The sequence below is a fragment of the Mus pahari genome, chromosome 8 (genome assembly GCF_900095145.1).
Source record: "Mus pahari chromosome 8, PAHARI_EIJ_v1.1, whole genome shotgun sequence".
Lineage (NCBI taxonomy): Eukaryota > Metazoa > Chordata > Mammalia > Rodentia > Muridae > Mus > Mus pahari.
Genome location: NC_034597.1, coordinates 22,338,729 through 22,362,382, shown reverse-complemented (window position 1 = coordinate 22,362,382; position 23,654 = coordinate 22,338,729). Strand labels below are relative to the sequence as shown.

Here is a 23,654-nt window from a genome sequence, read left to right as displayed (position 1 = left end):
AAAAAATAAAGAAAACAGATTGACAAATCCTTATCTAAACTAACAAGAAGGCAGAGAAGAGGAGGGGGGAGAGAGAATATCCAAATTAACAAAATTGGAAATGAGAAAGGGGACTTAATAATAGACACTAAGAAAATCCAAAGAATCCTTAGGTCTTATTTTAAAAACCTATACTCCACAAAATTGAAAAATCTAAAAGGAATGGACAACTTTCTCAAAAATACAACTTACAAAATTAAATCAAGATCAGATAACAATTCAAACAGTCCTAAAAAAAAGAAGCAGTTATTAAAAGTCTCCCAACTAAAAACAGCACAGAGACAGATGAGCTTTATTTTTTCTTTTCTTGTAGAGCATAGAACTCTACCAGACTATCAAAGAAGAGCTAATACCAATAATACCAGTACTCCTCAAACTATTCCACAAAATAGAAAAGGAAGGAACACTGTCAAATTCATTTTACGAGGTTACTGTCCCTCTAATACCTAAACCACATAAAGACTCAACAACAACAACAACAACAACAGAATTTCAGATTAATTTCCCTCATCAACATTGATGCAAACATACTTAATAAAATACTCACAAAACCAAATCCAAGAACACATCAAAAACATCATTCACCATGATCAAGTAGGCTTCATCCCAGGGATGCAGGGATGGTTCAACATATGAAAATCTGTCAATGTAATAGCCATATAAACAAACAGAAAGAAAAAAGAAATCACATGATCTCATTAGATGTGAAAAAGCTTTGACAAAATCCAATACCCCTTAATGATAAAGGTCTTTGAGAGATCAGGGGTATGAAGCACATACCACACACAGTAAAGCCAGTATACAGCAAGTGGATAGGCAACATCAAATTAAATGAAGAGAACCTTAAAGCAATCTCACTAAAATCAAGGGTAAGACAAGGCTGCCCACTCTCCATATCTATTCAATACAGTACTTGAAGTTTTAGCTAGAGCAATAAGATAACTAAAGGAGATCAAGGGGATACAAATTGGAGAGGAAGAAGTCAAAGTATCACTATTTGCAGGTGATATGATAGTATACATAAGCTACTCCTAAAATTTTACCAGGGGACTCCTACAGCTAGACACTTTCAGCAAAGTGGTTGGATACAAGATTAACTAAAATAAATAAATTAATTAATAGATAAAAATAAAAATAAAAAAATAAAATCAGTAGTCCTCATATATATATAAATGATAAACAGGCTGAGAAAGAAATCAGGGAAATAACATCCTTCACAATAGCCATAATTAATATAAAATATCTTGGTGTGACTCTAATCAATCAAGTGAAAAGACATGCATGACAAAAACTTCAAGTCTCTTAGGATATTTATGAAGGTATCAGAAGATGGAAAGAAGGCTGGTGAGATGGCTCGTCGGGTAAGAGCACTGACTGCTCTTCCATAATGGTCCTGAGTTCAAATCCCAGCAACCACATGGTGGCTCACAATCATCCGTAATAAGATCTGATGCCCTCTTCTGGTGCATCTGAAGACAGCTACAGTTTACTTATGTATAATAATAAATAAATCTTAAAAAAAAAAAAAGAAGATGGGAAGATCTCCCACACCTTGCTGTATACTGGCTTTACTGTGTGTGGTATGTGCCTCATATCCCTGACCTCTCAAAGACTTTTATCATTAAGGCGTATTGGATTTTGTCAAAGCCTTTCTCATGGGAGGAGTAACATAGTAAAAATGGCCATATTACCAAAAGCAATCTTAAGATTCAACACAATCTCCATCAAAATTCCAACACAATTCTTTACAGACCTTGAAAAAAGAATACTCAACATCATATGAAAAAAACAAAAAGCCCAAGATAGCTAAAACAATCCTGTACAATCAAAGAAATTCTGAGGGTATCACCGTGCTAGATCTCAGACTGTAGTATTACAGAGCAATAGTAATGAAAATCGCATGGTATTGGCATAAAAAAGGAACAGGTTAATCAATGGAATTGAGTCGAAGAGACCCAGAAGTAACCCCACGCACCTATGAACACCTGATTTTTTTTTATATTATAAAGAAGCCAGATATATATATATATATATATATATATATATATATATATATATATATATTAGAAAAAAGAAAACATCTTCAATAAATGGTGTTGGTGTAAGTGGATGTCAGCATGTAGAAGAATAAAAATAGATCCATATCTATCACCCTGCACAAAACTCAAGTCCAAGTGGATCAAAGACCTCAACATAAAATGATCTACACTGAGCCTGGTGGTGGTGCATGACTTTAATCCTGGCATTCAGGAGGCAGCAGCAGGTGGACTCCTGAGTTCAAGGCAGACTGGTTGACAGAGCAAGTTCCAGGACAGCATAGGCTACACAGAGAAATCTTGTCTCCAAACAAACAAACAAACAAACAAAAATAAGCCCTTAGTCTTTTAGGGCTAGTGAGAGGGGTCAGGGGTTAAGAACATAACTGTTCTTCCAGAGGTCCTGAGTTCAATTCTCATGGACAACATGGTGGGTCATGACCATTTATAAAGGGATCTAAGGCTTTTTTCTGGTATGCAAGTATACATGCAGATAGAGCACTTATACATTAAAACAATAACAACCAAAAAAGATATACTGAGCTTGATAGAAGAGGAAGTGGGGAACAGTCCTGAACTCACTGGCATGGAAGACAACTTCTTGGACAGAACACCAAACACATAGACACTATGATCAATAATTAATAAATGGGACCTAATGAAACTGAAGAGCTTTTGTAAAGCAAAGGACATTATCAAAGGACAAAAATGGCAGCCTACAGATGGAAAAAGATCTTCACCAACCTCACATCTAACAGAGGGCTGATATACAAAATATAAAGAACTCAAGGGCTGGAGAGATGGCTCGGTGGTTAAGAGCACTGACTGCTCTTCCAGAGGGCCTGAGTTCAATTCCCAGCAACCATATGGTGGCTCACAACCATCTGTAATGGAGTCTGATGTACTTTTCTGGTGAGTGTCTTCAAGCTGCAGTGTACTTATATAAATAAAAATAAATCTTAAAAAAAAAAAAAAGAACTCAAGAAACTAGACATCAATAAACCAAATAATACAACTAAAATATGAGGTAGAGATCTAAACAGAATTCTCAATGGAAGAATCTCTAATGACCAAGAAGCACTTAAAGAAATGTTCAATATCCTTAGTCATCAAGGAAATGCAAATCAAAATGACTCTGAGATTCCATCTTACACCTGGGTGACAGCTCATGCTAGTAAGAATGTGGAACAAGGGGAACACTCACTTACTACTGGTAGGAATGCAAAATTATACAACCACTTTGGAAATCAATATGGCAATTTCTCAGAAAACCAGGAATTAATCTACCTCAAGATCCAGCTATATGACTCCTGGGCATATACCCAAAGGATGTCCTGCCACATCACAAGGACACTTGCACAACTATGTTCACAGACCCAAAGGATGCTCCACCACATCACAAGGACACCAGCACAACTATGCTCACAGCAGCTTTATTTGTACAAGCCAGAAACTGGAAACAATCTAGATGTCCCTCAACTGAAGAATGGATAAAGAAAATGTGGTTTGGGGCTGGTGAAATGGTTCAGCAGTTAAGAGCACTGACTGCTCTTCCAAAGATCCTGAGTTAAAATCCCAGCAACTACATGGTGGCTCACAACCATCCATAACGAGATCTGACACCCTCTTCTGGTGTGTTTGAAGGCAACTACAGTGTACTTACATATAATAAATAAATAAATCTTTAAAAAAAAAAAAAAAAAAGAACGTAAAAAGAAAATATGGTTCATTTACATAATATCATTTACATAATAGAGTATTACTCAGTATTACTCAGGTATTAAAAACAATGATATCATAAAATTTGCTGGCAAATGGACAGAACTAGGAAAGATCATCCTGAGTGAGGTAACCCAGACTCAGTAAGACAAACATGGTATGTACTCACTTATAAGTGGATATTAGGTGGGAGATAAAGAATAACCATGTTACAATCCATAGACTAAAAGAAGCTAAGTAACAAAGAGGGCTGGTTCAAGGGGAGACATAAATCTCACTGAGAAGGCTAAACAGAATAGACATCTGGATGAGGAAAGAGGATTGGATGAGCATGGTGTGTGTGTGTGTGTGTGTGTGTGTGTGTGTGTGTGTGTGTACAGGAAGGATCAGGCCTGGGGAGAATGGAGGGAGAGACAACTGAATTGGGAGAGGGGACATCTCTGGGATGAGCTAGAAACCTAGGAATTGATGAGGGTGACCCTAACTAAGATTCCCAACCATGAGGGAAAAACATCTTGAACTGGCCATTTCCTGTAACAGACAAGACTTCCAGTGGAGGAACTGGGACACCAACCTAGCCACAAAACCTTAGACCTACAATTTGTCCTGCTACAAGATATGCTGGGGTAAGGATGTGCTGAAACTGGGAGTAGCCAACCAATGACTGGTCCATTGCCATACCATTGAGACCCATGCCATGTGAAGAAGCCCATCCCTGACACTGCCCATAGGTCCAGGAGCCAGAGGAAAGCCAGCCCAGAGACCCACAATAAAAACAATCACAAACTGGAAAAAAAAAAAAAAAAAGGTAAATGAAATGATTCCTAATGACAGGAATAGATTATAAAATCTATTCTATATTCTATAGAAATGAGAGAAAATAGACTAGCTCACTGATTGGTGTCTAGCCTAGTTGTCATCAGAGAGGTTTCACCCAGCAACGGATTGAAACAGATGTAGAGACACACAGCTAAACATTTGGCAGAGCTTGGGGAATCCTGTGGAAGATGGGGAGGAAGGACTGTTGGAGCCAGTAGACAGAGGAATCAAGGACATCACAAGAAACCCCCACAGAATCAACCATTCTGAGCCCATAGGGATCACAGAAGTTGAACTGCCAACCAGGGAGCCTGCATGGGACTGACCAAGGCTCTCCACATATATGTTAGAGTTGTGTAGCTTGGTTTTCTTGTGGGATTCCTAGCCATGGGAGCAGGGGTTATCTCGGACTCTGTTGCCTGCCTTTGGGACCCTTGTCTTAATAGAAGAGGAGACCTTACTACAACTTGATATGCAATGGCTGGTTGATATCCATGGGAAGCCTCCTCTTTTCTGAAGAGAAATAGAGGAGGAATGGATAGGGGAAGGGAGAACAGGAGGAGAGGAGAGAGGAGAAACTATGGGTCAGCATGTAAAAATTAAAAAAAAAAAACAAAAACACCATAGCAAGTCCCAGCTTTTCTCTGTCTGTCTGTCTGTCTGTCTGTCTGTCTGTCTGTCTGTCTCTGTCTCTGTCTCTGTCTCTGTCTCTGTCTCGTTTTTTTCAGGACAGGGTTTCTCTGTGTAATCCTGGCTGTCCTGGAACTCAATCTGTAGACCAGGCTGTCCTCAAACTCAGAAATCCGCCTGCCTCTGCCTCCCAAGTGCTGGGATTAAAGGTGTGCGCCACCAGGCCCGGCTTTTCTGAGTCTCTTATGGAATATAAAATGGAGCCTGGAGCCTCTGAGAGATAGTCTCTTTTCAAGAAAGATTCCAAGAAAGATTAAATATGAGTGTGGATTTGTGTGTGTAGCCTGATTCCGTGACAACTGGCCAGACTCATCTAAAGCTTTGTTCCTTGCTTTACACTCTGGCTCCGGCTTTTCAGGCCCGGAAGGAGACTTCAGAGTGGAACAGGCACAAACTATTCACTCATCAAACTCTATTTTTTGCCCCAAAGAATTAAAGAAAGCTTAACACTCTACTAGGTAAAAACATTTATAGATGTTTATCTATTCAAAGCATATTTTTAAATGTTCTAGCAGTGACAGAAATCAAATAAGGCTATAACTGTATTAGGCAAGCTTTCTACTACTGAGCTGCATACATAGCGTCTTCTTGGACTATCTTACTTTGGGTCAAAGCATACAGTCCTACCTACTGTTCTCTATCATGTAGTATGTAGTCAATGATGTCTTGAGACAGGTACTATTTTCTTTCTGCCTTCTGTCACCTGGTCAGTTAGCACAGATCATCCACATAAACTCTACGGGTTTTTCCTGTATGTTCACCTCGTCTTTCTTTTACAGCCATATTGGTGTTCATGGCCAATGCCAGTTCTAACAGATTCTGCCACATCAGTGTGGCATGGTCCCAGACATAAAAATAAAATAAAAGCATTTACCCTGTGGTGATGCCTCCTATGAGCACTTAGTTCAGAGCTTCCTTCCTTTCTGATACTATAACCAAACTTCAAAAGTAGGAACATCTTTGACAAGGTTTAAGATCAATACAAAGAAGTAAAAATGAGCATGTAGTAAGGATGCTGTGGTTTGAAATTCTATTAAATGTATATTCTATTTTAAATTCTAATAGAAATGTAGCTGAAAGAGGTACATCTCATTTATAAACTGTAAAACTTCTAACTTGCCTGTGCCTGTTGGTATTGCACTTAGCACTTGACCAGCAGCTCTTCTAATGTTTCTCACTCTAAGAAACTTGTGCTTATAGACTCTTTCCACATCTGTAACTTCTTAAAGACAGGTTTCCATAAATTAAAATGCTGCCAACCTTAAAATTTAAATGTAAGTGCATATTCTAAATTAATCTTCAAAAGTTTATACCAACCTAAATCTCAGAGTATCTAGGGTTTTGGTTCCCCACTCCCTCTCTCTAATAGTGACATTATAGTAAAAAACATGCTAGGCAGTGAGGGCACATGCCTTTAGCCCCAACAATGGGGAGGCAGAGGCAGGTGGATCTCTGAGTTTGAGGCTGGCCTACAAAGTGAGTTCCAGAACAGCCAGCAACACACAGAGAAATCCTGTCTCAAAAAACAAACAAAGCAAAAAGTTTTGCCAATTAAAAAAAAATTATTCAATAGCTGATTAACAGAGTAAAACCCTGTGATGTATAAACAGATCCACAAAGTTCTTGAGAATTTTGTTAAACAGAACCGGAAAACTGTACTAACATGGGTATAGAAGAATGTTAATCCAGCAGCATGGTTATTTTGGCAAGGGATCTCTTCCAAAGATAGGATCCAGCTAGAATACAGACTCACCCTGGATTACAGTATTTGAAGGAAAGGTTGGTTTGTATTGTATAGGAAACAGCCATGTTTGAAAGTGACGACTAACCAAGGGGCAGATTAAGTGACAAATCAGAGAAAGATGTCCTACTTCAAGTCAATTCTGTTTTCTGGTCCAGGGAGAAAATATCTAAGAAAGTCTGATGTTACAGAGTAACACAACTTTTGTAGAGTTATATATTTCTAGGTAACTATGTAAACTGAAATGTTATTTAAATTGTGCCACTGTGTTAATACATTAATACACTGTGTTAATACAGGCAAGGAGGATCACTGTAGCACCAACACCAGCTTGGGTTATACAGGGAGGTCCTGCATCGAGCTCTCTACCCTCATCACTGCAGAAAATAAGACTTGTGCAATGACATAATCCCATTGTCAAATAGTTGCAAATTTGGCGTATGATTCAAAGTACCCCATTTAGGGTGACATGATTAAAGCAACGCTAGGAGTGTGGTACCTGTCAGGTTCTCACGTGTTTAAGAGGAAAGCTCTATGGTAACAGGTCCCCATACTTGTCACTTAACTGTGTGTTCCTAGACTATCAGCTGTGTCAGAAGTAACCTGATGTGACAACTGAACAGATGCTGACAACAAGCTTTCTCTCTCATCATATTTTCTCTAAATAGTCAAGCATCTAAATTCTCAATCACATACTCTCCAGAGCTAACTGTGGGACCTGCTACAACACTTTAATATCTCTTCATATTTAATAAATAAAAAGGAACCAACCTCTTTTTTCTTCTTCGCGTTTTAGTTTATCTTCCTCTATTTCTTTAGGCAATTTTTCCTTTTTCTCTTTTTCCACATCGTTATGCAAGTGTTTTGTGGTATAGCTGAGTGCTGGAGAAAGAAGGATCTCTCCATTTTTGCAGAGTTCATCACGAATTCTAATAAAAAACTGCTGAAGTTCTACTGCATCCTCATATATTTCAGAATCTGTCCTATAATGGCATTAAGAGTATCCATTGACACATGAACTGCTTCTTTCATAATACCTCAATTACACATTAAATCATGTCAAATGCTTTACTATGTTCATTGATATATTAACAATATTTAGGCTCAGTTTGCCCCACTACATTTGTTAAAACAAACTTATCTGGGGACTCAAGAGATGGCTAAGTGGTTAAGAGCACTGGCTGTTTTCCCAGAGGATCTAGGTTCAATTCCCACCACCTACATGGAAGCTTACATCTATCTGTAACTTAGTTCCAGAAGATCTTCTGGCTTCCTTGGACATTGCACATAACAAACATACATATATCATACAGACAAAAAATAAAATAGAATTAAAACAAAACAAAAAACACCCTCCAGAGTATTTGAGCCACACATTGTGGTACGTGTCAGTGATCTGGTGGAGGTAAGGGCTGGAGAGATGGCTCAACGATTAAGAGCACTGACTGTTCTTCCAGAAGTCCTGAGTTTAATTCCCAACAACCACATGGTGGCTCACAACCATCTGTAATGGGGTCTGGTGTTCTCTTCTGGTGTGTCTGAAGATAGCTATAGTGTACTCATATATATATAAAATAAATAAATCTTTTAAAAAATAAGGTGGAGGTAAAAGGATCAGGAGTTCAGAGTCATCCCATTTACATAGTGAGTTTGAGGCCAGTCTGGCCTACAAGAAACTCTGTCTCAAAAACAAAAAACAAACAAAAAAGAATGAATGAAAAAAAACATACAGTTGAATACCTGAGTTGTCTCTGTGTCTCCTTTTGCTCAAGGTATGCTCCTTTCTTATACATGCCAAAGGAAAGGCCTCATATATTTGTCAGATATATAGGCCTATGATTCAACCAGGGCAGAAGGAGCTAGCAGAATCAAACCTGTACTACTGCTCTGGAGACCAAATCCAATACTTAATTTGCATTAATTTTCTTTTTCTTTTTGGGGTGGTGGTGGTGTGAATTCAAGATGAGATCTACCTGCCTCTGCCTCCTGAGTGCTGAAATTAAAGGCATGGTCCACTACTGTATGGCTATATCTATTTTCTTAACGCTAGAATCAATTTATAGACAGTGATAAAAGATTTAGGTTAATGTCTTTCTTCTTTTTAGTCCTAAAGCATTGCTACATTGACTCATAAGACTCACTGAGAACAGAAGCTACATTTTAAAGGCATGAGAATATTCTGTGTATTAACAAGTATAGGCCTGAGAGTTGATCTAAATTTAATTTCTCAAAAGTAACTGATTTGGAGGGAAGTGGTAGATGCAAACACTCCAAGAAGGAAAAAGTTTTGTGTCATATTTAATATTTGTCTAAATTTCTTTCCTTGTTATTGGGAAACTATGAAAAATAAGCTTTATTGAGACATAGTTTCACTGATACCCAAACTGCCTATAAGAAAGCAGGAGGCCTAGGCTAGCTTTGAACTTGTATGATCTTTCTGCTTCCACCTTCCAAATGTTGGGATTGTAGGTGTAAGTCATCAGGGGTAATGGCAAACATATTATTAACATTTATCAGACTTTCTGGCTGGGGGAGTATGGCATACAAAGCAAGGCCCATGAGCTGTCTTTTGAAACATGTACACTTGAGCCCCAGATATCAGAGATACTTTGGATGACTCTCCTGTCAACAATGGGAACTGATAAAGAATTAACACTGCCAATAACCTAAATGGGTATTCTAGAGAGGTTCTAGAAACATGCTCTGGGATCTGAAGATGCTAGCACTTTTGGGAAAGCAATAAAAACAAAATTAAGTGAGGAAGAAGTCCCCTAAGATACCGATTTTGAAATCGTTCTTGACCAAAGAGATCTGAAGTTTGCTTTCTTAAAATTAAGTTCATTTCATAATAGCTTACAATTTTAGTGGAAATTGTAAGTGAAAATACACATTTAGTAAATTACTGTTACACTGAAAGAGCAGATATATAGTATCGGGCTACCTGATGGAATTAAATTTAATATAAATCACTAAGCATCTGATATATACTTTAATTTGTTTATTTAAAAATTATTGTAAATAATTTATTAATCTTTGCTTTGGTTGCTCTTAAAGATTTCTGCAATTAATTATAGGTTTCAAAAACACTCTGTTGGGAAAAAAAGTAAATAGTGAAATCCTGTCAAGAAAATAATAAATAAGAAGCCATGGGTGGTGTAGCACACCTTAAGTCCCAGCATTCATGAGGCAAGTTCAGGATATCCAGGGCTAGACAATGAAACTGTGCTCAAAACTAACTAACTAACTAACTAACTAACTAACTTAGTTGTTTTAAAAAAATAAGAGCCGGGCGGTGGTGGTCCACGCCTTTAATCCCAGCACTTGGGAGGCAGAGGCAGGCGGATTTCTGAGTTTGAGGCCAGCCTGGTCTACAAAGTGAGTTCCAGGACAGCCAGGGCTATACAGAGAAACCTTGTCTCGAAAAAAAAACAAAGAAAAAAAAATAAAAAAATAAGATTTTTTTTAGCCTGAGAAATCAGGTGTTGACTATGCAAGAACAAAAATTCAAGACAGAAAAACAACCAACTCTAATTTCCTTTAATTGTTAAGTAATCCTTTCAGGTAAGTCAGACTTTCAGCAAAAAGAAATAATTAAAATTGTAAGAGAAATTCTTCTCTTCTCTGTACTTGTCTTCCTATGGATTCTTTTTACCTGCAAGGGAGCCAGAGTGCTTTTTTAGGAATCCTGCCAACCCACTGGTCAACAGTCATGACTAAGCACTGTGCTGTTCCCAACTGCTGCTGAGAATGAACCACTGCCACCTATTACTGCTCAGACTCTTGTATCCCATAATTCTTAGTTGTAGTGGTGGGTAGGGGTTATGTGGTGATGAAGTGATGAAGGAAGAATATTCTGGAAATCTACATGTGTATATTTTATATGGATTTATTTACCAATGAATACTTACACATCTAAATGTGTATTAATGCCTAAAATTAATGTGAATATACTAGATTAATGTCTAAATATTTATACTAGATAAATTCACTAAACAGATGAATTTGAAGCTATTCCTTTTTTTCCTTTCTTTTGGTTTTGTGAGACCAGCTCTCACTATGTAGCTCGGGCTGGCCAAAAATTCAGAATCCTTCCATCTCTGGTTCCATGAGCTGGAATTTCAGATATAAACCACTACATTTGGTTATCAATTTTTCTTAAGAAACTATTATAATTTTTTCTTTGTGTGTGTGTGGTTATATGAGTACATACATATTCATTTTTATGTTATTTGTGGGTGTGGGTATGTGTGTATAGAGATCAGAGGTCAAGGTCAGGTGTCTTTACTACTTTTTATTTCCTTTACTGAGACAGGGTCTTGTACTGACTGGCTTGACTAGTTCCAAGGATCTTCCTATTGTCAATACTCAGCTACCTTCATTCTCAAGCACTGTTGTTACAGGCCTGTGCCAGCATGCTTGGCTTTTTATATGGGTGCTAGGGATCTAAACCCAGGTCTTACACGGCAAGAACTTCATCCACTAAAAATCTAGTTCTTTTTATTGATTCTTATGCCACAAGAAGTCCCAATACTATTTTTATTTACGAAAATTAAAATGGCTTTTGTTATATTTCTTAAACATTTAAAAAATTTAGGTTTATGGGTGTTTTCCCTGCACATATATCTTTGTATCACTTACATGCCTAGTGCCTATGGAGGATAGAAGAGGGTGTCAGGTGCTCTGAGAATGGAGTTACAGATGGTTAGGAACCAGCATGTGAATGCTGGTAAACACATATCTCTGGGAAGAGTAACTAGCCCTCTTAATTGCTGAGCTACGTCTCCAGTCCCCTGTTCTGTTTCTCAACAGAGCTCTGGGCATGAGATTAAACTATATGGATTTCTGTCTCTATATGTGTCATGGGCTGTATCTTCCAGCCCTCAAAAGCAAAAGCCAACAATGGGAGAATAAAAAGATCTTATTTCATAAAAATATCAATCTGTGTACTTCTTAACAGAGTTCCCCATAATACATGAGACATGTGTTCTTTAGAAGATTCACTGTACTCACGCAACAGTGGACCACAGGAGTGGCATTTACATTTCATGAAAGTACTGTTATATCCCATGAACTAGAGCATGTTCATCAACTAGTAGTCACCCAACAAAAATTACTTGAATGAAACCTCGTATAGAATTTGACTATAAGATACCTCCACTTTCCTCTTTATTTCTATCCCTAGTTCTACACAAGGAACCATTTCCTTTTTAAAAAAAAAAAAAAAAAAAAAAAAGATTAATTTATTTATTATATCTAAGTACACTGTAGCTATCTTCAGACACTCCCAAAGAGGGAGTCAGATCTCATTACGGATGGTTGTGAGTCACCATGTGGTTGCTGGGATTTGAACTCAGGACTTTCGGAAGAGTAGTCGGTGCTCTTACTCACTGAGCCATCTCACCAGCCCCGGAACCATTTCCTAAACATGCTAATCAAGGATCCACCTCAAACTCTAGAACACAGCACATTTACACCCTAACCTTTCCCTTCCTTGTTTTTTTTCCGTGACAGGGTTTCTCTGTGTAGCCCTGGCTGTCCTGGAACTTACTCTGTAGACCAGGCTGGCCTTGAACTCAGAAATTCGTCTGCCTCTGCCTCCCAAGTGCTGGGTTTGGAGGTGTGCACCACCACACTTTGCTCCCTTTCTTTATACCATTTATCATATGTGGAGTATCAGCCTCTGTATTCATCTTCCAACTCTTTCATGACACTTTGTGCCTTTTTAGGTAAACTCCGGCCCACCAAGTTTCTTACATGACCATATTTTCTAAGTGTTGGGTTTTAATATGCTACTTCACATTTCCTTAAGTATCGGTCTAACCACGAGATTTCAAGCTCTTTAATATAGAGCTCAACAATGCTTATCACTCATGTCTGTGTTCCATAACTGGTAACTGTCAGCAGCAGTGTTCTCAGTGGGAGACAAGCCAAGGCATATCACATACTAGCTGTTACATTATGAATTTTATTACTTGCACATCTCCAATTCTTCAAATAAAAACTGAAAAGATTATCAGTTCCCTAGAAAAGCGCAGGATGACTTAGAGATGACCTTCACGAAGGGCTTTACCATGATGTTTTACAAAAGTTGTCGCTAGGAAAAGCAATCATTAGTATTTACTTTTCTTCATGGTCTAGAGCAAAAATCTCCTAGATGCAATTAAACAGCCTGAAGTTCTAGCTCTCAGTACTTCAGAAGAAGGCAGGATTTACTATCTGTAAGTTCAGTTTAACCAAGTGCCTGTAAGAGCATATAGAACTTAAACTGTGATTGCTGCATTACACTGGGTATTCTTCCAGTAAGTGCCAAAGATATGCAGGCCAAAAAGTTGAAGGAATTTTAGTAAATGTATTCTTTTAAACCACTTATAGTCCTACACTATGCTCTTAAATTGACAAATAAGGTAAAAAACAAAAGGCCTTTTTAAGTAATTGAAATGGAGATTGAGGGGGCTGAGAAGGAGCACTGGTGTTCTAGAGGACCCAGGTTCAATCTACTGCACCCACATGGTGGGTAACAACCATCTGTAACTCTAGTCCCAAAGAAACTAACATCCTTTTCTGGTCTCTGTGGGCACTGGACATATGTGCTACATAGACATACATGCAGGCAGGACATCTCAGTACACATAAAATAAAAATAAGCAAGTTTTTAAAAAAGTGAATGGATCCTCAAAGACTAACTCCAAGCTCTCTAATTCATTTAAAACATTCTTAGACTAATTTTCAAAGAAAAAAATCCTCCTTTTAATTTTATTACAGACTATATTATTGATCCTTTAAAAGACATCTTCTACGAAAGGCTGCATTTTAGGTTTCTGCATTATGCAAGAGCTTTAGTTCTGTCTCCTTTCACCGGCAGTTATGATGACAACTTAGTAGTGCTCTTTACAAGTTTGTTGTTGTTGTTTGTTTTTTGTAGACAGTTTCTCTGTGTGGTCTTGGCTGTCTAGGAACTTGCTTTGTAGACGAGGCTGTCCTTGAACTCAAGAGATCTATCTGCCTCTGCCTCTGCCTCTGCCTCCTGAATGCTGGGGTTAAAGGTGACCATCGTTCGACTCCCTCCTTATAAGTTTTGACCAACACTGCCAAAGGAGTGGGGGGAGCATATGTTTTGCCTACCAAGAATTCGGCATAGAAGGCTACCTACAGGCTAGTGAGATAGCTCAGCAGGTAAGAGCACTGACTGCTCTTTCAAAGGTCCTGAGCAAATCCCAGCAACCACATGGTGGTTCACAACCATCCGTAATGAGATCTGACGCCCTCTTCTGGTGTGTCTGAAGACAGCTACAGTGTGTTTACATATAATAAATAAATATTTTGAAGAAAAAAAAAAAAAACAAAAAGGAAGACTACCTACTATAACCATGTACCTAAGCAGAGAAAGTTTATCAAAACATAATTCTCTCATCTGTTTTGCATTAAAAATCAAATGTATTTATGATAAAGAAATGGCTTTGGAAACATACCGATTCATCCTTCTTGCCCTTTCCAATACTTCAAACATATGCTCCTGAAATAAATCGAGTCGCCGATATCGATTACTTTCAACATTCTTCCTGATAATGTCAAACGTAAGGGGAGGTTTGTTGGGGAAGTTTGGATCCACAGCAGGAATCTCTGCTAAGGAGTCACTGTAACATCTTCCTTCATCATCCTGATGACTCATGACTGACACAAAAAGATTATGGATGAGTTCTTGAATCAGTAAGGTCACATTAGGGACATGAGAATCTTCATCTCCCTCCAGGTCTCTCCGAGTTTCAAGGAGGACTTTATGCAGGACAAGGGCATCTTTGTAGATCAAAGACTCTGGTTCATTGTAGGTACAGGCATTATTAAACATCATGACAAAGTCCTCTACCATAGAATCTATATCTTGGTACTTGTTTGCCATCATGTGACTTCGAATTTTTTCCATGTCCATGGGCTTTTTAATGGTCAGGTAGTAGTCAGGCAGCTCTGATCTAGAGGGGAGTCTTAGAAATATAGCACTAAGGCGGCGACCCCTCTTATCAGTATAGTTCTTTACAGCTTCATACACTTCATTCAGTTTCTGCTGCATTGGAGTCATGTACTTTGATTTCTTAGGAGAAACACCACTTTTCCTACCTGGAGAGAGAGAGGTATTGTAATGCTAAGTGGAAAAAAAATGGCATAAGCATAAATTTTTACATAGCTGGTAGCACAACCATAAGAAAGAGGTTATCCTAAATGATTTGTAAAATCACAGTATTCAGCATATCTTTAGTAAGATAGATTTTTTTTTTTTTTTTTTTTGGTTTTTCGAGTCAGGGTTTCTCTGTGCAGTTCTGGCTGTCCTGGAACTCACTCTGTAGACCAGGTTGGCCTCAAACTCAGAAATCCGTCTGCCTCTNCCTNCCAAGTGCTAGGATTACAGGTGTGTAGCACCACTGCCCGGCTAGATTTTATAGACAAAAATAGATCTGGAAAAAAACCTTTACCCTTCAGTAATATAATTTATATATAAATAAAATTTATATATGTATATAACCATTTTGAGACTAAGTCTCATTTAACACAGGTGGGCTTTGAACCCTCCTGCCCCAGCCCCTATGGGCTAGGATTAAAGCTGTAAAAATGACACAAAAGCTGGTCACTCTATTTTGATGTGAGAGTAAATACTTTCATGATGAGATAGCTGTGAATGGGCTCAGCAAATGAGTATCTCTGACATTCTGATGTTATTATCACCTCTGACATCCTGGAGAACTGAGAATTTCACTTCAGGAAAAAGATAAAAGTTGTTGAAACAAATTAAAATGTTATAATTCTTAAAACTCAAATATCAAAGTATTAATATAGTTTACTATATCTTACTTCTAAATATGAGGTCATATGTATCCTAGTTCCATTTATGGAAATGTCTAGAAATGATAACCAACTCAGTACTAGGATGCCCCAAACTAGTCTATTTATAGAAAAGAGTCACAAGAAGCCCACGCTGACCTCAAACTATACAGCTGAGCCTGGCCTTGAACTTCTGATCCTCCTGCCTCCAGCTCCCAAGGGCTGGGATTACAAGTATGCATCTCCATATCTGACTATGTGTATGCTTTTATAATTATATGAAAAGAATAATTCCTTAGTAAAAAGAAATTGTCATTTACCAGCAATTTACAAAGTAATGAAGAAATTCAGTTTATGGGTAGTTTACATTAAAAAGATGTTTGTCTTTGTCCTTTTCAGTAAACATAACTCTAAAGATTATTTGACATTGTTATTGTTTACTTAGCATTTAAAGTTACTTGATGTTATTGTTTGCTTAGCACTGTTTCATTTATATGAAATAATTAAGAAATATCTTCTTTAATTCAGTGATTTTTTGTTTTTGCTGTGTTCTTTTCCTTTAAAATTTTTAATAAACCATATCCACATAGGTTACTCAAATGGTCCCTGAGTAGTACATTTCTCATTTCCCAATTTTTTTTAAAAAGATTTATTTATTTATTTTATGCATATGAGTACACTGTAGCCATCTTCAAACACACCAAAAGCGGGCATAGGTTGTGAGCCACCATGTGGTTGCTGGGAATTGAACTTAGGACCTTTGGAAGAGCAGTCAGTGCTCTAAACTGCTGAGCCATCTCTTCAGTCCCCACTTTGTAAATTTTACCCAGGAGAATTGTTGAGATTCATTTTTAATTTTATGTAATACCAAATAAGCATTAACAAAACCTGCCAAACTCTTTTTGCTGGCTTCATATAAAGAATAGTCTTCTCAGTTAATGGCTATATTACTCACTGCATTCAAGAAAGCAAGGAAAACCTCTGCCGTTGATACTCAAGTTCTTTTTTTAATGATTTGGACATAAAGTATACCCTGAAAAGTTCCTCATGAAAGACTTAGAACCAAGTTGGCAGATACAATCACTGAGAGTTCCTGAGCATGAGAGTGCTGCTTTTAGTAACAGATGACCTGAGGAGTCAGATTGGAGTTAAGTGGGTCCCTGGTGGAATGGTCGAATCATGTCTCTCTCTGCTCCTTGTCTATCATAAGCTAAGCAAATCTGCATCTCTTTGTCCTTACATGATGTTCTACTTTACAATAGCTCATGAACAATGGAGACTAAGCTCTGTAGTTGTAGCAAAATGAATCCGTTCTAATTCTCACTGTCATATACTCAGTCCCATCAACAAAAAAGCTAACTTTATACTCTTGCTTATTCTTATAATCTTACTTAAAACACAGTCAAAGAGTGTAAATTTGGAGAAAGTTACCTAATAGCAGTGCCAGTGAATAAAAACATGTTCACCACTTAATTAAAGAAATGTCAAGGAACCAGCAATCTCTCTTTGACAGACTAAACTGAAGAGCAAAATATAAGGCAGACTTACTCAGTTTAAGTTTGGGAGAAGCCATATCATCATCATCAGGCAATGGGCCCAGCTCTTTTCTTTTATCTTTGAGTAACTTCTCCAGGATATGGGCATCATTGTATACCTACATTCCAAAAACAGACTTAACATTTTTTTCCTAAAAACACTGTAATTAAGGAGTAAAGAAGTTTTTATTTCTCTGAGAGTGGTAATACATAATTACTAGCACTCAGGAAGCAGAAAGTCACAAGTTTGAGGCGGACATCATTTACACAGTGAAACCCTACCTCAAATATCAAAACATCAACAAACAAGCAAAAAATAATGAATATGTGTGAATGAGTTTAAAACAGTTTAAGTCAGCTGGATAGTGTTGGCACACGCCTTTAATTCCACCACTCAGGAGGCAGAGGCTGGTGGACCTCTGTGAGTTCAAGGTCAGGTTTACAAAATGAGTTCCAGAACAGCCAAAGCTACTCAGAGAAACCCTCTCTTGAAGAACACAGAAAAAACAAAACAAAACAAAACAACATGGTTTAGGCGAGCTGACAGCTAAATCTTTAGGCTCTCTTCAGAACAGTAACACTCCTATCTTATGGGGAGGATCTATTTTGAAGCTTTCTGGACCTATTTCAAATGTATAAATATGCATGCTAATATCTAAGATCCATTGTGGTAGAAATTTTATAGATGTTTTATTTTTTATTTCAAGTGTCTGGGTACTTAGTCAGCACATGTAAGTGTTTGTGTCTATAGAAGGCAGAAAGGATACTAGATTCCCTGGAACAAAGTTCAGAACTATCTGTAACTCCAGTTTCAAGGGATACAACAACCTCTTCTGATGTGTATACACACACACACACAAACACACACAAACACACACACACGCACAGGCAAAATACTCAAGTTCTTAAAACAAAATCTTTTAAAAATCCTTAAAAATAAATAATAAGATAAACATTTTAATGTATTGGCTTTTCTTAGAGTACATATTCACTATTAAGTATAGTTCCCAAAACTCAATTATTTCTTTTATATCCTTTTAATATCATATAAAACTTTGGAGTAAGTACTATTACTATTATTTCTAAAGTATACAGTAGGAAAACAGAAATTTAGGAAGGAAAATTTCCTTACACAGACACTGGCAAAGCAGGAGGTATTTAACAATCATCTTTCTGTTACCATCATCATTTTGGTTTTTTGAGACTGAGTCTTACATAGCCCTGGTAGGACTAGAACTCATGAAGAAGAACAAACTCATCTTAAATTCAGAGAGCCATCTGCCTCTGCCCCAAGCTGTTTGACTACACTGTGCGTCACTACACCCAGCTCCTTATTTTTCCTGTGTGTGTCTGTGTGTATTTGTGCATGGAGGCCAGAGTTGGCTGATCACTTCTTGTTTTCTTTGTTTTGTTTTAAGACAGGGTCTTCTCAATGAACCTGGAACCCATTAATTTGGCTAAACCAATGTATAGTTCCAGGGATTCTCTGGTCTTACCTCCCTAGCACTGGTATGTACTACAGGTATGTATTGCAGGTATGTACTGCAGGTATGTACTGCAGGTATGTACTGCTATATCTGGCTTTCTACATTGGGTGCTGGGGACTTGAACTTAGGTCCTCACGTATGCATAGCAAGTACTTTATATACTAAACTGTCTCCCCAACACAGAGTAGGACTAAAATGTAGGTGTCATATAAGTGCATGGGAAACCAAAGGAAAGTATCTGGCATCTTCCTCAATCACGCTGTCTTATCTCACCGACTCTTAGCTATCTGGCTGGCAGGCAAGCCCTCAGGATCCTCTGGTCTCTTCCCCAGTACTACAGTTATAAGCATGTGCAGTGCTGCCTAGCTTTTTACATAGTACATAGGGGAACTTGACTTGAATCTGTGTGTTTGCAGAGCAAGTACTCTTACTCAAGGACCATCTTTTTTTAAAACAGATTTATTTATCATGTATTTGGCATTCGGATAGCATGTATGCCTGCAGGCCACAAAAGGGCACCAGATCAAATCTTAGATAGCTATGAGCCACAATGTGGTTCCTGGGACTTGACCTCAGGACATCTCTGGAAGTGCTCTCAACCTCTGAACCATCTCTCCAGCCCAGAGAACAATCTTTTTAAACTATAAACTTTCACTCTTTAAAACATGCTGTCTTCCATTTTTAAGCAACCAAGAATAACAAAATATTAACACACTCATCAAAAATAACTAGAGTCAAGAAGAGGTGGCTGGTTGTGGTAGTGCATGGCAAATGAAAATGCTGAAGCAGCAGAGACTAGAGGATGATAAGTTCAAGGTCAGCCTGGACAATGAAATACTTTGCCTTGAAATGTAAGAAAGAATTGAGAAGATGACCCTTATGTAAAAAGCTAGGTACTACTGCACATGCCTAAAACTGTAACACTGGGTAAAAGGATCCTGAGGGCTTGCTGGTCAGCCAGTCTAGCTGAAAGTCAGTGAGGTAAGACAGCATGATTGAGGAAGATACAGAGTACCCTCCCCTTCAGCTTCCCATGCACTTACAAGGGCACATACACCTGGAGATTCACTTGCATGTCTGTCTGTCTGTCTGTCTGTCTGTCTCTCTCTCTCTCTCTCTCTCCCTCTCTCTCTCTCTCACACACACACACACACAGAGAGAGAGAGAGAGAGAGAGAGAGAGAGAGAGAGAGAGAGAGAGAGAGTCAGAGGAGACACAGAGAGAGTCTAGCTCTGATCTTTCACACTCTAGGAGCCTGTCCTTACCTGGGATCCCTCCTCATTGTAGTGCCTGGCATTGCGGAACATGAGTTTCATGTCTTCTATCATTCCTTCTTCACCTGCATATTTGTCATTTCGGATGTTATGCTCAATTATTTTCAGGTCCATTGGCTCTAAGATGATTTTATAATAATCAGGATAGTCCTTCTTGGATGGCTTAACCATAAATAGATCACAAAGTCTTCTGCCTGAACCTGGCTCTCGAGCTTCAAGAACAACATTGAATAAAATTTTCATTCGTTGTTTTCTTATGTTCTTTTTACTGTTGAGGGAGAAGGTAGAAAAGGGGAAAAAAAACAAGGTCAGTTTACTTTATCCAAGGGTGACCATGAATTAGAAAATAAAATTTTTTTATGGGCAGGTACTTCATAATGATTACAATATGTTGATTAGATGTGTCATAAACATTGTAAGCACGCTAAAAAGGTGTAAGAGAATATTAAGAAAATTTACAAAATGATTAAAACAGTGATCCTGGCAGGAGCAACCAGTGACAAGCCTGTTTAGAATAGCTCTTAAAATGTAATATTCAAAAAAGATATTGTGTGATACCATAAGAAAATGAAATTCAGTAACTACATGAAATACATTTTTCATTTTGAGACAAATAATACAATAAAATAGCCACTCCATTTCTAAACACAGACAAAACAAAACAACCTAACAGTGTTTTATCTCTTATGATAGCTAGTCCAAAACATAAATATCCCAGTTGCCAAGAAAAAAAAAAAGACAAAACAAAACAAAAAAACCTCTGCACACCACTATCTCCAAAGGAGGTACAACTCCCACAGCATTCCTATCTAAACCAAAGTCGCCTCACGTAGACTGTGGTTCATCTAAGCTCTAAATTTGTAGCATTTAGCACTTAGCAATTCAATTATGCTTTTTCTCCATAGTCCACAATCAAGATATGAGAAACTGATATGAATGGTACAGAACAAAGACTATTAACACCAGAGTTCAGAAGGGGCCCAAGATGGTTGCCTTACTTAACTGTTGAGAAAACCAGCTCAGAGAGGCTAAAAGTCAATGAAAATGCTCAATAAACCATTAAAAGAGTTTATCTTCCAGTTTGACTTCTGGTCAATATTTTTTTAATGTCTTCAGGATACTGATAAATTCTAGCTAGACTACCCAGCAGTCTCCAAGTGGCCAGTATGTAAAAAAGGAAATAACAAGATTTAGTTTCTAGTCTATAAAAAAATGGCTAAGATCCTATAGCGTTGTACACAGAAGTAAATATTTTTACTTTTCTATCTTATAAGAGAAGAAAGTTCATTTCTGAAAAAAATTATATGGCTATGGGTTTCTTAGCCTAGCCCCCAGACTATATTCCCACTCTCTTTCTAGGTCATGAGACTTTGCCTCAATTCAAGACATGTTTTTAGGGGATGGAGAGATGGCTCAGCGGGTAAGAGCACTGACTGCTCTTCAGGAGGTCTTGAATTCAATTCCCAGCAACCACGTGGTGGCTCACAACCATCTGTATGGGATCTGATGTCCTCTTCTGGTGTGTTTGAAGACAGTGACAGCATACTCACATAAAATCAATCAATCAATCAATCAATCAATCAATCTTTAAAAAAAAAAGGCATGTTTTTAAAAACTAAAAATAGAAGCCAGGCATGGTAGTGCATATTTGTAATTCTAAAACTTAGGAGGTAGAAGCAAGAGGATCAGAATTTCAAGGTCATCTTTGGATTCATAGCAAGTTTAGGCAAGCTTGGACTACATGAGATGGAGGTGGGGTTGGAGAAAAGAAGGGAAAGGGGGAGGGGACAGAAAGATCATGTATTCATCTGCGTATATGTGTAGTATATGTTAAAATAAAAAACAATCAGCAACCCAGACACCCTTGAGTCTCAGAAATGTCTCTAACATGATGGCACATGGCAAACTCAAAGTGGCCTACATAGGAAAGAAAAAGAAAATAACTTATGGTTTCCAGGATTGGACTCATCCGTATTACGACATCATTCTGACTCTCTTTCTCCACTGTGGCCCTATGATCATTCTGCCAACTTCTCCTTCAGTTCTTTTGTAACCTGCATCAAGTAAATAGTTGTTAACCTAAAAGATGGTTCATCTAGTGGATAGTATTTCCTCTAAGAAACAATATGGAGTGATGATATGGAAAGGTACTAGGTCTGTATCCAATAGATACTATTAATAAGAACAAAGCTCCAAAATGACAGATCTACACTGGGGTACGGCAACTTTAACTTCTCAGAGACTGAGAAGAAATTTCGGAACTTGAATCAAAAGTCACAGAAGTCATACTTAAAACCAAGTCAGATATGGCTTGTTTAGAAATGTCTCATATGTAAAGCTTGACTTTAGAAGATGCAAGAATTCAGTTTTGAAATGCTAGGCTTAAAAGCACTCATTATTTAACACAGAAAGAAATCAGTTCCTCATTCCAGAAGTTCTAAGAAGTAGAATATCAAAAGCCAGACCTGAACCAGGAAATTAACCTCATTCTCTTCCAGGACTCAGCGGAGACTTTTCTGTATGAACCTATACTCTTATTTGGGACTGAATCTATGGCAGACTTTATGGCAGAGGTTTTAAAAGGCAGTTTTTATATCAAGTAAAAGAATAGTAAATGGTCCATTCTCAATGCCAACAATCCTAACACTCGGCGGCTATGAATGGGTCATATCCAGAACCCGAATCTTCCTGTACATAAAAACACTGTTCTAATCTAGTAGCTGTAGTTTTCTTTCTCTATTTATATCATAAGTAACATATAGTTGGTTTACTGCCTCAGAGGCTGTGATGGTTTGTATATGCTTGGCCCAGGAAGTGGCACTCTTAGAAGGTGTGGCCCTTTTGGAGAAGATGTAACCTTGTTGGAATAGGTGTGTCACTATAGGCATGGGCTTTAATACCCTAACCCTAGCTGACTGGAAGTAAGTCTTCTCCTGTTTGCCTTTGGAACAAGATACAGAACTCTCAGCTCCTCCTGCACCATGCCTGCCTGGATGCTTCCATGCTCCTGCCTTGATGATAATGGACTAGACCTCTGAACCTGATGCCAGCCCCAATTAAATGTTGTCCTTACGTCATGGTGTCTGTTCACAGCAGTAAAACTGTAAAACAGAGGTAAACAAAGCTATTATTAGGGTCACACTTGGCCTTCCTTGAACAAATCCAGTTTTATTTCTTTTTTCAATTTTCTAAATCATTACACATTGCCTTTAAGACTGAGAACCACTGGTTCAGAAAACTTCAAAGTTAACTTTCCATATATGTATTATCTTTAGTGGCTACTATGTTTACTGCTTTCCAATATGTACAGTGAACCTTATTACACAGGTGACTTCTGAAAGTTTCTCAAAGTACTTTATGGAATGAGATAAATCCTCTATTACAAATGTGAAGGAAGAAACTGCAGCTCTCCCTGCCCCAAATTTCTGACCATTCTCTTTTTTATTATCTTTGTGTGCATTCAGGGATGTGTGCGTGTGCGTGTGCGTGTGTGTGTGTGTGTG

General features: G+C 37.9%; 1 protein-coding gene across 36 annotated transcripts in view; it reads right to left on the bottom strand.

Annotated features, from left to right (window-relative positions):
• Nucleotides 1-23,654, bottom strand: part of Pbrm1 (polybromo 1) — a 112,232-nt gene that overhangs the window by 46,348 nt on the left and 42,230 nt on the right. For all 36 annotated transcript variants that reach the window (XM_029541399.1, XM_029541421.1, XM_029541426.1 and 33 more), the window contains 4 exons: nucleotides 20,143-20,419; nucleotides 17,404-17,509; nucleotides 14,514-15,156; nucleotides 7,816-8,027 (listed from right to left, as the gene is read on the bottom strand). In XM_029541399.1, the coding sequence (XP_029397259.1) occupies nucleotides 7,816-8,027; nucleotides 14,514-15,156; nucleotides 17,404-17,509; nucleotides 20,143-20,419 (1,238 nt within the window). The remainder of the gene's footprint in view (nucleotides 1-7,815; nucleotides 8,028-14,513; nucleotides 15,157-17,403; nucleotides 17,510-20,142; nucleotides 20,420-23,654) is intronic.